General features: G+C 36.1%; 1 protein-coding gene across 7 annotated transcripts in view; it reads left to right on the top strand.

Annotated features, from left to right (window-relative positions):
• LRRIQ1 (leucine rich repeats and IQ motif containing 1) overlaps positions 1–13,799 on the top strand; it is a 241,319-nt gene that overhangs the window by 94,994 nt on the left and 132,526 nt on the right. For 5 of the 7 annotated variants that reach the window (XM_049883982.1, XM_049883981.1, XM_049883984.1 and 2 more), the window contains exons 18-19: positions 152–362; positions 6,917–7,036. In XM_049883982.1, coding sequence (XP_049739939.1) covers positions 152–362; positions 6,917–7,036 — 331 coding nt within the window. The remainder of the gene's footprint in view (positions 1–151; positions 363–6,916; positions 7,037–13,799) is intronic. The other 2 variants (XM_049883986.1, XM_049883987.1) reach the window with 1 other exon arrangement.

The raw sequence follows: 13,799 nt of genomic DNA on the forward strand, positions 1-13,799 counted from the left end.
ATTTCTATGACTATAGTTAAATGAAAGAAGTGATCTTAATTTTAAGTATACTTTATTTAGTACATGTTTTTAAATAAAGCTTGTAAGAATCTCTTACCTACAACTATGTATTTGTGGATACTAAAAATGTTTTGTTTTCTCCTCTTGGTAGTACGGCAGCTATGATAATCCAGGCATACTGGCGTGGTTACATTGTGCGCAAACAGGTTCATTTTTCTACAAGACTACATAGTGCTGCAACAGGACTCCTGACATTCCAGCCAAATTCCTTCATCAAGAGCCAGAGTGTTTTAAAGGAATTTAAGACAGAACCTATCATGAATACTCAAGAACAGAGGGAGAAGGCTGCAATTCTTATTCAGGTTGGTCTCAGTCTTTTGGTGACATAATACATTAGTTATCCTTTCCTGGGTTATTCTATACAACAAACAAAAACCCCCAAAACACTAGGTTACAAATACAAGAATTTATTTGTGACTCATAGAAACTCATTGCCATCGAGTCAATTCTGACTCATAGAAACCATATAGGACAAAGTAGAACTACCCCATAGGGTCTCCCAGGCTGATAATCTTTATTATCTTTATGGAAGCAGACTGCTACATCTTTCTCCTGTGGTACAGTGGTGGATTCGAACCACTAACCTTTTGGTTAGCAGCCAAGTTCTTAACCGCTGCAGGGCTTCTTTCTGACTCATAAACCAAAAAAAAAACAAACCCATTGCCATCGAGTTGATTCTGACTCATAGCAACCCTGTAGGACAGAGTAGAACTGCCCCATAGTGTTTCCAAGGGTTTAAACTGCCAACCTTTTGGTTAGCAGCTGAACCCTTTAACCACTGTGCCACGAGGACCCCTTGTGACCCATGTGACATGTAAATTATGGACTGGCTGAGGATGACTGTGTCTCTGCTTAGTATCTAGGCTGAAGGAGCAACCCTGAATTAGGTCATATTGTACTCATGGCCTAACAGCCAAAAAAAAAAAAAGGAACCACAAAATCATATTTAAAACTCTGCTTAGATGTGTCAGATGTCACATCTGCTAACATTTGATTAGCCAAAGCATGTCTCACCTGGTCTAGCTCAATAATGGAGTGGGAAATATACTCCATCTACTGGAAGGCACTGAAAGTCACATGGCAAATGGTAGGAAACATGGTTTTGAACAATATAAACAACTACCACTAAACATACATTCTCAATATTCTTTAGTCTTTGCCATGATCCTCTCCCCCTCTAGATTTCTGACTCCTATGTTTTACAATTAGACATTGCTTGATAATAAACAATAAAAATATAATTTTGAAAATCACATATATGAAGACCATGAAGAGTATCTGAAACTTAAAAGAAAACTACTTTGGAAGTTGACTTGGATATTTTGGCAGCAATAGAAGTTTAAGAAAAAAATCATTTGAGCTAATTCCCTAAATCTTCATCTTACTTCATATTTGAAGAAACTTGAAATGTTTAATTTAGCATTAATCTAAAAGTTATACATAGGAGCATATTTAAAAATCTCCCAAAGTAATTGTTAAATTCTTTCGAATACTTATAATCCACGAAGCAAGTAGTTAGTGGATTTGACTCAATCTCCATAACACAAGATTTTGAAATGAAGTTCAATATCACATTCAGTCTTTCATTTAATCATCCATCAATTATTTTTTAGTGCATGTTATTTGTCAGGCATTGTTCTAGGTAGAGATAACATAGCTATGAACAAAACAGTCAATATCCCTGCCCCCATGGATTTTATATTCTGGTGGAGTAGGCAGATATAAACTAAATGGATGATGATAGATGATAGATCGATAGATAGGAGAAATTCATGGTACTGTGCCTAAATTGAATAGTGATAAACTAAACAAAAATTAAATTTCCCTTTATTCATTCATTCAACAATATTGCTTGATACATAACATCTTGCTAGCTTACATTCAGTTTGGATGTACAGTTAAAAATAAGATAAATATGTTTGAAATTGATAAGTATTAAAAGGAAAAAGAGCAAAAAAAGTGAGATGAGAGTTTCAGAGGGAAGTTTATCATTTTATATAGGATGGTGTTATGGATTGAATTGCATCCCCTCAAAGTATGTGTTGGTATCCTAACCCCTATACAGTGGATGGAGCCCTGGTAGCTAAGTGGTTAAGAGGTATGGCTGCTAACCAAAAAGATCAGCAGTTCTAATCCACCAGGTGCTCCTTGGGAACACTATAGGGCAGTTCTGCTATGAGTCACTATGAGTCAGAGTTGACTCGAAGGCAGTGGAATTTGGTTTGGATACCTGGGGATGCAATCCAGTTTGAGAATAGGGTTTTCTTTGTTATGTTATTGAGACCATATGAGTGTAGGGTGTGTACTAAACCTGATCACTTCTGAGTTACAAAAAGAGCACATTAGATACAGTGGGAAACACATACTGGGGGAAGACCGATGCAACCAAAGAATGCTGATGCCTACCAATAAGACCTTTTCCTAGAGTTGCCGATGCCCTGAATTTGGATTCAGAAAATAGATTTCTGCTCTTTAAAGCCATTCACTTGTGGTATTTCTATTATGGTAGCATTAGGAAACTAAGACAGATGGATTTGGAAGGATAGAGAAGGTAACAATGCAATGATAGATTAAGCCATTAGCTATCAGGGGGAAGAATATTCCAAACAAAAAGAATATCAGATTCCAAGCCCAATGCAGGAACATTCCTGTCATGTTTATGGAGCTGCTAGGAGGCTGGTGTGGCTGGAGAGGAATGAATGAATGGGAGAAGTATAGGATTTATAAGTCATAGGTCATGGTAAAAACTTTGCCTTTTATTCTAAAAGATATGGGAGGCCATTGAAGGCGTTTGAGTATGGACTGACATGATCAAGTTTACTTTATGTTGTGATTAGACTGTAGCAGGGCAGAAGTAGAAGCAGCAAGACCAGTTAGGAGGCTATTGCAGTAATACAGACCAGACATGATGATGGCGTGGACCAGGGTGATAGCAGAGAGATGGTAAGAATATCATATTCCAGAATGTATTTTAACTTATTTTGAGAGTTGATAGTATCAGTTCATGGGATGTCATGCATGAGAGATAGAGAGGAATCAAGGATTCCCCCAAGGGATTTGGCACAAGCAACTAGAAGAATAGTGTTAAAATTAAGGAAAAGAAAAAGAGAGAGAGAGAGAGATAACTTTTTCTTTCAAGGCCCTTTTATTTCAAGAAACTTTTCTAGTTTCTTACTATTGAAACCATGGTTTTCAAGAGAATTGTCTGTGCTATGGTACCAAAGAATATATTCAGTATTTCAACTGGATTAATTTAAGTGAACGGCATGCCTCCTGAGTGCAGTGCATAGAGAAAGTTGCTACTGCTGCCTGAATGGTGGTAAGAGTTGGGAAAGGGCAATGGGTTCTCTGAAGAAAAGAAAGAAACCTCGGTTACTATTTCAAAATGTTATTCTGCTACATAAGGAATGTAAATGTCATGTAGTCTATCCTTCCTTCTGTCATCATTTCATGAATAATGCATTTTTCAGTACTGAAGCAAAATGACTATCAAAATTTTGCTTCATTTCTTTCAATAAAGAAAAGTTCATTACCTATAGAACAGTTTGGTTCAGTGACTGATATCTCTGTTATATGTCATTTGGCTGAGCTTCAAAATTTTCCTCTTTGTATCTGTAACAAAAAGAACAATAATTCAGCCTTTTTTTGCAACTTAGAACAAGTCTTTTTTGTTGTACATTATGTTACTTAAATTTGTTGAAGTCAGCTCAACTTCATTTTCTCTTCTGGGTACAGTGATCTAATTTCTTACACAGCTCGTCATAGAGTATAAATTCTAGACTGCTTCATCATCCTTGCGGGCAGAACATGGTTTTGTAGAAAGATCCTGGGCTTTAGAAGGAGCAGAGTGAAGGTTTCATGGAGGATGTGGTGGAGACTACTCTCTGCTCACCTAAATCTGTTTTTTTTTCCTTTCCTGGAACACAGTCAGACTACATTTCCCAACCTGCCTTGTAGTTTGGCATGGTCCTTCTTCTGAGTTCTAGTCAATAGAATGCAAGTGGAAGATATGTAAACCACCTCCAGGTATGACCCATAAAAAAAAGGCCACAACACTTGACATTCTTTTCTCTTTTCAGCTGGCTAGCCTCTTGGGCAAGGTTGGGTGCTGTCTAATGAGATTTCAGAGCCTGAAAAGCCTGGATAGCTAAAGAACTGTGTGTTGAAGTGCTTGGCCTACTGACTTGTTTACCCTCCCGGTGTTTGTTATATGATCAAGCTATAAACTTCTATTGTTTTTGAGTCATTATGCTTTTTTTGATATATTTGTTCCAACAGTTAGCTTACCCTAATTAATATAAACTGTGTGAGATAACACCTTGAGAAATACGTAGGACTCAAAGTAAATGTGTAAGAGAATGCCAAGTAAAAGAAAAATTGTGAAAATATTTAAGAACACAGATTTTCATGTTCCTGGAATTATAAGACATTATAGTGCAAGTAAACCCTATGGGAGTTCTACTCTGTCCTGTAAGGTCACTATGATTTGGAACCAACTCGACTACAATGGCTTTGTTTGTTTGTTTTTAATAGTCTAACTGGAGCCCTGGTGGTGCAGTAGTTAAGAGCTTGGCTATTAACCCAAAGATCAGCAGTTCAAATCCACCAACTGCTCCTTGGAAACCTTATGGGGCAATTCTACTATGTCCTCTGGGATTGCTGAGTTGGAATCAACTTGACAGCAACGGGTTTGGTTTGGCTTTATAGTGAAATGAGAATGCTATTAGAACTGGAATGTTCAGAGAATATAGGAGGAACATGGTCAAAGATATGTGAGTTTCAGGAATTTTAACAAATAACAAGTGTATGGTGAGTTCTGGGGGTGGGAGGTGATGGTAGTTGGAGAAGAAAAAGATGTCAGATATCCTAATGCAGGTAGAATTGTCTAACAAATTGATTTTAACGTGTGGGAAAGATGAATGAATTATAGGTGGATTAAACAAAAATAAATAAATAAATAAACCCATTGTCATCAAGTCAATTCCAACTCATAGCGACCCTATATGACAGAGTAGAACTGCCCCATAGAGTTTCCAAGGAGCACCTGGTGGATTTGAACTGCCGACCTGTTGGTTAGCAGCCATAGCACTTAACCACTACATCACCAGGGTTTCCATAGGTGGATTACTGGGAGAAAAATTGTGACTTTCACGTATACCTAAGTTAGAAGGAGAACTTGGACATTAATTACCAACACATCTATATCATCCTTATTTCTGATAAACAGAATAGGGATGACTAGGACTTGCACCTGGCCCAAGCCATAGTGTTTTCAATTGCCTTATATGTATGCAAAAGCTGGACAATGAATAAGGAAGACTCAAGAAGAATTGATGCCTTCAGACTATGGTGTTGACAAAGAATGTTGAATATACCATGCACTGCCAAAAAAAGCAAACAAAGCTGTCTTGGAAGAAGTACACCTAGAATGCTCCTTAGAAGCAAGAATGGCGAAACGTCACCTCACATACTTTGGACACGTTATCAGGAGGGACCAGTTCCTGGAGAAGGACATTGTGCTTGGTAAAGTAGAGCGTCCGTGAAAAAGAGTAAGATCCTGAAGGAGGTGGATTGACACAGTGGCTGCAACAATGAGCTCAAGCATAACAATGATTATGAGGACGATGCAGGATCAGACAGCATTTCGTTTTGTTGTACATAGGGCCACCATGAGTTGGAGCTGACTCAACTGCACCTAACAACAATGCAGATTCATGAAAGTAGTATCCATACTTGTTAACACCAGAAAAACACACTCTATATGGTGTAGTCTACAGCCTTGTAGAAGTCCTAGCCCTGATGAGTTGGACATAATCCACTGTGCACCTCAATGAATCAATCGTTTTGCTCTTGTTTTGGAAGGCCTGCGTGGTTGTGCCTACAATTTAAAATATGTTTTGATTCTTTTTAAGAATTTCTTTTTTTTATTTTACATCAGCTTAACTTTGTTTTAGAATTATCTTAAGCATGTGCATGGTTCCAAAATCAAATCAAATCATATATCAAAAGTATATTCAGAGAAGGGTGGCTTCTATTTTCTGCCTCTATAGGTCACAATTTAATATTTTATAGCATATACTTTCACTTCCATTTAAATAAATAAGCAAACATATATACATATGTGCTTAAATATATATAAGTTTACATAAAATGTATTCACTATATATTCATATGCCATCTTTAATAGGTAAATGGTAGCATGCAATATGCACTTATTTGAACTTTGTTTTATATACTTAAGGATATATCCTGGAGATCACACTTTAGCAGTATATAAAGATATTCTGTTGTTTAATGCTATACTGTACTTAAGGTTATAATTAGGAAGGCTTCCCACTCCAAGATTGTTGAGGAATCTGAAACTTTTCAATTCTACTCTTCTGTGCTTAGTTTATTTTAAAATAAAATTAGTTAATCATTATGGTCCAGGGCACTACCACTAATATTGCTATCTATATATATTGAAGTTTTCTGAAATTTGCTTTAGTTTATTTTGCACATAATCATTTAAAAATTAGAAAAAATCAGTTTTCCTTTGTATGTCTTTCTTCTTAGCTTAGAATGGGTCCTGGAGGAATTGTCAGATAATTAATTGGTTGACCTACTTGTGCAGTTGAGGGAGTTTTAAAGATTCTTTTCTGCCAAGAGGAAAGTCTCCTGAGATTCAGAACTTTAGACACATGCAGTCATTTAATTTATCTTGCAGTTTTAAGTGTCACATAAAGTTCAAATAACAGATTATTGAGCCATTAAACTAAGGTCTAAGATGTTTTATCTTCCTAATGGGATAACACAGAGAATCTGGTTTGGGGTTTGATCTATAACCTTGTATAACATGCTTTACATTTTTGTTTAGGCAGTTTGGAAGGGCTTTCTTTTGCGAAAAAAACTGACAACAGCTCTAGAAGCTGTTAAGAATGAAGGCTCTGAAGAAGAATATGAAGAAATAGATTTAGACGATTTTATGTTTGATGAAGTAAGTACCAAAAACAACATAAAAATATTGGTCTTCAGATATCGTTAGTATTATGTTTTGGAGCTAACCCAGTTTCTAAGGTATTATGTTACAGACTTTTTCAAATAGCACTTAGGAAAGTATGCTACTAATTTCTTAACACCTTACCCTACAAGCATGTACAGTGTATAAAGGTAGTCACAGAATATTTACAAGAGTTCCTGTGTACTCTTTGCCTAGATTTTCGAGAGGTTAATTTCCAATTAGCAAAATTAGGAAATTAACATTGATACAATACTATGATCTAATCAACCTTATTCAAATTTTGCCAATTGTCCCCACAGTGTCCTATTTTTTAGTCTGAGATTCAGTCCAGTATGGCATGTTGCCCTCACTTGTCATTTTTCCTTAGTCTCCTTTAACCTGGAACAGTTCCTCAGTTTTTCTTTGTATTTCAAGAACTGGACACTTTTAAAGAGTACTGACCAATTATTTTGCAGAATATCCCTTACTTTGTGTTTGTCAGTATTTTCTCCTGATTAAACTCAGGTTATGCATTTTGGACAAGAATACAACAGAGGTGATGGTGTCTTCTCATCAGCGCATCATGACAGGAAGGTGTTGGAACCTTAACAGACAAAATCAGCCTAAGCTGTATTTGTATTAGCCACCAAATTATAAATGCACTGCCTTAAGCCCTTTTGGCAAGCAGATGCAGTATAAATTGATATAACTATAAAGCACATGTGATATGAAACAGATTTTCTAAAAATGCTATAATTATATAATTAAAGAAATAATTCTTTTAAAGTTCTTTTCTATGTCAAACTAATATGAAATAGACAGATATACTCTGAATTTTTCTGCATCTACCAACCTGACATTTGTCACTGTATTCATAGTAGTATCCTTCACATCAGATTTGTTAATGGGGTCTAGTTAATTTTTTACAGCACTTAGCCTAGGCACGTGAGAGGTAAACAAGGAAGTGATAGTGAGAGAAACAACATGAAGATTTAGTAGCTGTCTACAACAATGAAGTTTTTAGCAGTCTAATGAACTGGGGCATGCTGGGATACCCTCTCCAATTTAAAGGATAAATTGTGGTTTCTTGCACCTTTCACCACTAAGGAGGATAACCAGGTAGACTTCTTTGGGATCCGGAGTCAGCATGGTCCGTACTTGGATGTGCTGCTCTAGCTTTAGGTAGGGCCTGGAGCAAAGGAGATCTCTACAGCAGGTCCAGGCTGAGGTGGCAAAAAGACACCTACTGTAGAGGATTCTGGAGCCCTGGTGGTACATTAGTTAAGAGCTTGGCTGCTAACCCAAAGACTGGCAGTTCAAATCCACCAGCTGCTCCTTGGAAACCCTCTGAGGCAGTTCTACTCTGTCCTGTAGGGTTGCTATGAGTCGGAATCCACTTGATACCAATAGGTTTGTTTTTTTGGTAGCAGATTTTTTTTGAAAATGTACTTTTGCCGTATCAAAATCGGCTTTCAGGTTCTATAACTAGATGCCTTCTCACAGTAGTTGATGTGGTAAGTTATTTGTTTCTGATGATTTTAATGTATTGCCTAGAAAGTTAAAATACAAAGAATATATCATATACCCCAACTCCAAAAGTTAAATGTGGTCTTATGGTTGCATGTGTTCTTATGTGATATAAAAATGAGAATTTTGACTTTCAAAAAATATTGTAGTGATTTTAAAAATTCAATCAGAGAATTAAAATCTATTTGACATATTTTCTTCATTTTTTTTTTCCTGTCAAACATAGTTGGCTGGGGGTCTCCAAATTTTGTACTGAATCATGAATTGTATCCATAATTCAGTACTGGTAGCTGTTACTCTTTAATTTCTGTTCAAAATTTAAGATGTATATTGCATTTATGAGACTCTAAAGATGAAGCTAGTGTAACAACAGAGCACTGTTTACCAAACCTGAATTGTTTTCCTAAATATAGTCACAACCTTGGTTAAAAACAAGCCTTTAAAAATTCAGTATTATTCTGTTAGGATAGAAAAATGCTTTTGAAACCTGATGCTGTTAGCAAATTTCTGAAAAGTATCAGGATTGATATTCTTTACTTGATGTGTATATAATACAACTGCAAAATTTACAAATACTTCACACCATTCTTCTCTCAAACACAAAAGAATTAAACTGTTTCACTCAAAATTTACTTATTAAATCATTTATTCTTAGGGAAATAATGTGTTTTATTTTTATTAAAAAAAAACTAAAAACTACCTGACTTGAAAACGATTTAAATGCTTTAAAAATACATTTATATCTTACGTGCAAAGTCTTTCTAGTTTACTTATAAATTTATTTTTGTTGTCTCTCAAAATTCAATTTGATTTACTTGATTTTTGAAGAACTAATTAAAGCCTGTTTTCCTCACTCTGTTTTATTTGCCCTTTTCTTACCACACATGTACTGTAACTCAACAATGTCTATTGGTCCTATCACAAATTTCAACTGTGTTTTCTTCCTTCCATTTTTAGGGAATTTGTTCACAACGAACTTCAATATGGAAAATGCTATTACTTTAGTGGCTTGTATTAATGAGTGGTCAGTTTCTGTTTTTTTTTTTTTTTCTGGTCTGATTGTTGTTGTTGTTAGGTGCCCTTGAGTTGTTTCCAACACATAGCAACCCTATGCAAAGCAGAACAAGAACACTGCCCAGTCCTGTGCCTTCCTCACAAACATTGTTATGTCTGAGTTCATTGTTGGAGCCATTGTTTTAATCCATCTTGTTGAGAGTCTTCCTCATTTTCGCTGACCCTCTACTTTATCAAACCTTGATATACTGCTCTAGGGACTGATCCCACCTGATAATGTGTCTAAAGTTGTGAGGTGTATTCTGGCTGTACTTCTTCCAAGACAGATTTGTTCGTTCTTCGGGCAATCCATGATATATTTTCTATCATTTGCTAACACTGTAGTTCAAAGGCATCAATTCTTCTTTGGTCTTCCTTACTCGTTGTCCAACTTTCACATGCATGTGAAGTGATTGAAAACATCATGGTTTGGGTCAGGCACACCTTAGTCCTCAAAGTGATGTCTTCATTTTTGAACATTTTAAAGAGGTCTTTTGCAGCAGATTTGTCCAATGCAATATGTCATTTTCTATGAATGCTTCCATGAATATATGTATAAATTTTTGTATGAGAAATTAACTTAAGCTGTTAACTTTCACCTAAAGCACAATAAAAAATAATAATTAAAAAAAAACAAGGTTGTGTCATCTGCCTAATGCAGGTTGTTAATGAGTCTTCCTCTAATCCTGATGCCCCCTTCTTTGTCACATAGTCCAGCTTCTTGGATTGTTGGCTCAGCGTACAGATTGAATAAGTATGGTGGAAGGATACAGCCCAGAACCACACCTTTTCTGATTTTAAACCACCCAGTATCCCCTTATTCTGTTCGAATAAGTGCCTCCTGTTCTGCATGAGCAAAATTAAGCGTTTGAGAATTCCCATACTTTGCAATGTTATACATAATTTGTTATGATCCATGCAGTCAAATGCCTTTGCATAGTCAAGAAAATACAGGTAAATATCTTTCTGGTATTCTCTGAGTTCAACCAACATCTACCTGACATCAACAATGATATCCCTCATTCCACATCATCTGAATCTGGCTTGAATTTCTGGCAGTTCCCTGTCGATATACTGCTATAACCGCTTTTTAATTATCTTTGGTGTAATTTTGCATGTGTGTGATATTAATGATGTTGTTTGATAATTTCCTCATTCTGTTGTATCAGTTTTCTTTGGAATAGTCACAAATATGGATCTCTTCCAGTCAGTTAGTCACATAGCTGTCTTCCAAATCTCTTGCCATAGACAAGGGAGCGCTTCTGGCATTGCATCCATTTGTTGAAACATCTCAATTAGTATTCTGTCAGCTCCTGGAGCCTTGTTTTCTACCAGTGCCTTCAGCTCAGCTTGGATTTCTTCCTTCAATATCATTGGTTCCTAATCATCTGCTACCTCCTGCAATGATTGGATATTGACCAATTCTTTTTGATATGGTGACTTCGTATATTCCTTCCATCCTTTTAGGTGCTTCTTGCGTCGTTCAATATTTTGCCTATAGAATCCTTCACTATTGCAACTCAAGGTTTGCGTATTTTCTTCAGTTCTTTCAACGTGAGGAACTCTGAGTGTGTTCTTCCCTTTTGGTTTTCTAACTCCAAGTCTTTGGACATTTCATTATAATACTTTATTTTGTCTTCCCAAGCCACCCTTTGAAATCTTCTGTTCAGCTTTTACTTTATCATTTCTTTCTTTCACTTTAGCTACTCAACATTCAAGAGCAAGTCATACTCTGGCTCTAGTGGACTTGCATATGAGCAACTTGAACTTGCATACGAGCAGTTGATGGTCTGTTCCACAGTAGGCCCCTGGCCTTGTTCTGATTAATGATATTGAGCTTCTCCATCATCTCTTTCCATAGATGTAGTCAATTTGATTCCTGTGTATTACATCTGGTGAGGTCCATATGTATATAGTTGCCAGTCCTGTTGTTGAAAAAAGGTATTTGCCAGAAGTCATTGGTCTTGCAAAATCTATCCTGTGATCTCTGGCATTGTTTCTATGATCAGGGCCATATTTTCCAGCTACTGATCCTTCTTCTTTGTTTCCAACTTTCACGTTCCAATCACCAGTAATTATCAATGGATCTTGATTGCATGTTTGATCAATTTCAGACTGTGGAAGTTGGTAAAAATTCTCAGTTTCTTCATTTTTGACATTAGGTGTTGGTGCGTAAATTTGAATAATACTAGTATTCATTGGTCTTCCTTGTAGGCAAATGGGTATTGTCCTGTTACTTACAGGATTGTACTTCAGGACCTTGAAATGTTCTTTTTTGACAATGAATATAATACCATTTCTCTTCATGTGTCATTCTTGGAATAGTAGTCCATATGATTGTCTGATTCAAAATGGCTGATAGCAGTCCATTTCAGCTCACTAAAGCCTAGGATATTGATCTTCAAGCTTTCCATTTCATTTTTGACAACTTCTAACTTTCCTAGAGTCATATTTTGTACATTCCACATTCTGATTATTAACGGATGTTTACAGCTGTTTCTTCTCATTTTGAGTCATGCCACATCAGCCAATGAAGGTCCCGACAGCTTGACTCCATCTGTGTCATTCAGGTTGACTCTTCTTTGAGGAGGCAGCTCCTCCCCAGTCATATTTCGATTGCCTTCCAACCTGAGGGGCTCATCTTCCAGCATTATATCCTACTGTGTTCTGCTGCTATTCGTAAGGTTTTCACTGGCCAGTTTTTTTTAAGAAATAGATCACCAGGTCCTTCTTCCTAGTCTTTCTTAGTCGGAAAGCTCTGCTGAAACCTGTCCACCATGGGTGACCCTGCTTGTATGTGAAACACTGGTGGCATAGCTTGCAGCATCACAGCAGTAGGCAAGCCACGACAGTACAACAAACTGTTAAGATGCATGGTGATCCGGTCTGATAGTACTGACTAAAATAAAATATACAAAGCTTTTTTGAATATCTACAATAGCAAGAAGCCCTGAAGGTTATTATATTTGACTATAAAGTTATCCCTTTGACTAATTATTGAGTTATAACATAATATAACTTATGACACATGTGAAATGAGATACAGGATGTTTGGGAGGAATTGATAATTGAATAGAAATCATGAGTGTGATATTTGTATCTCCTAAATGACCTGACATCTCTCCACAGTTTAACCGCTTATTTCCAACTGTTCATCAAATATCTATATTTTGATATCACAGAAACGCTTCATATACAACATATCAAAAATTAAAGCAATGTTTTCCCTGTCCTATATTTTATTTCTATATTTTATTGTATTTTCGGTTATTCTAATTTTAGCTCATCCCTATTATTTTCCCTTCTTTACCACACAAGTACAATGAATCAATAAAGTCTAATAGTCCTGTCACAAAATGTCAAATGTGTCTCCTTCCTTTCATTTTCAGAGCCCCTAATCCAATTCTGACTTGTACAACCATTTTCCTTTCAGTTGCAAAAGACTTCGAAGTTTACTTGTATATATTTTTTGTTAGCTCAATCCCTTGTCCACATCGTTTACCAATTATTATGCATCAACTTTAACTCTGATCATATTAGCCCTCTGCTCTACAACATTTTTTGAGTCTTTGTTGCCTCCCAAAATGAAAATAAACTCTTTAAATTGGTGTTCAAATAGTCCACATTAAGATAGCAAACTGTTTATACAGTCTTATCCACCATTTCTCCCCGTGGCTCCCAAATGCTCAGAACAAAATGAGCACCCTTTTATTGTGCATGGCACTTACTTTTTACATCCTTTGTTTGCTCATACTGTTCCCTTTCCTACAGCCGATTACGTGGATGGTTGAGTAACTCCAGAGCTAAGCCAGTAAATTTTAGTTTTTATTTAAATAGTATTTTCTGCATATTTGAATTTATTTAGACATGAAGTTCTATCATTTCTTTTTTGTCATTAAAAAATGTACAAATGAAATACAGTTATCAGAAATTTTTTCAAATGGAAAATCCTACTCTTCCGACATGTTTACCCAGAGTTATCAATGTTTTTTCCATACAGCAGAATTTGAGAGATTCACTTTTGCTTTATCTTCACCAACACTTTATATCTTCAGGTCTTCCCCCACCCCTGTCATTCCAGTAGGGTTTTGGTGGTATCTTAATGTTTTAATTTGCTTTTCCATGATGCCTAATGATGTTGAACATCTTCCAACATACTGATTTTTGATTTAGAAACTCA

This window comes from Elephas maximus, chromosome 4 (genome assembly GCF_024166365.1).
Source record: "Elephas maximus indicus isolate mEleMax1 chromosome 4, mEleMax1 primary haplotype, whole genome shotgun sequence".
NCBI classification, from domain to species: Eukaryota; Metazoa; Chordata; class Mammalia; order Proboscidea; family Elephantidae; genus Elephas; species Elephas maximus.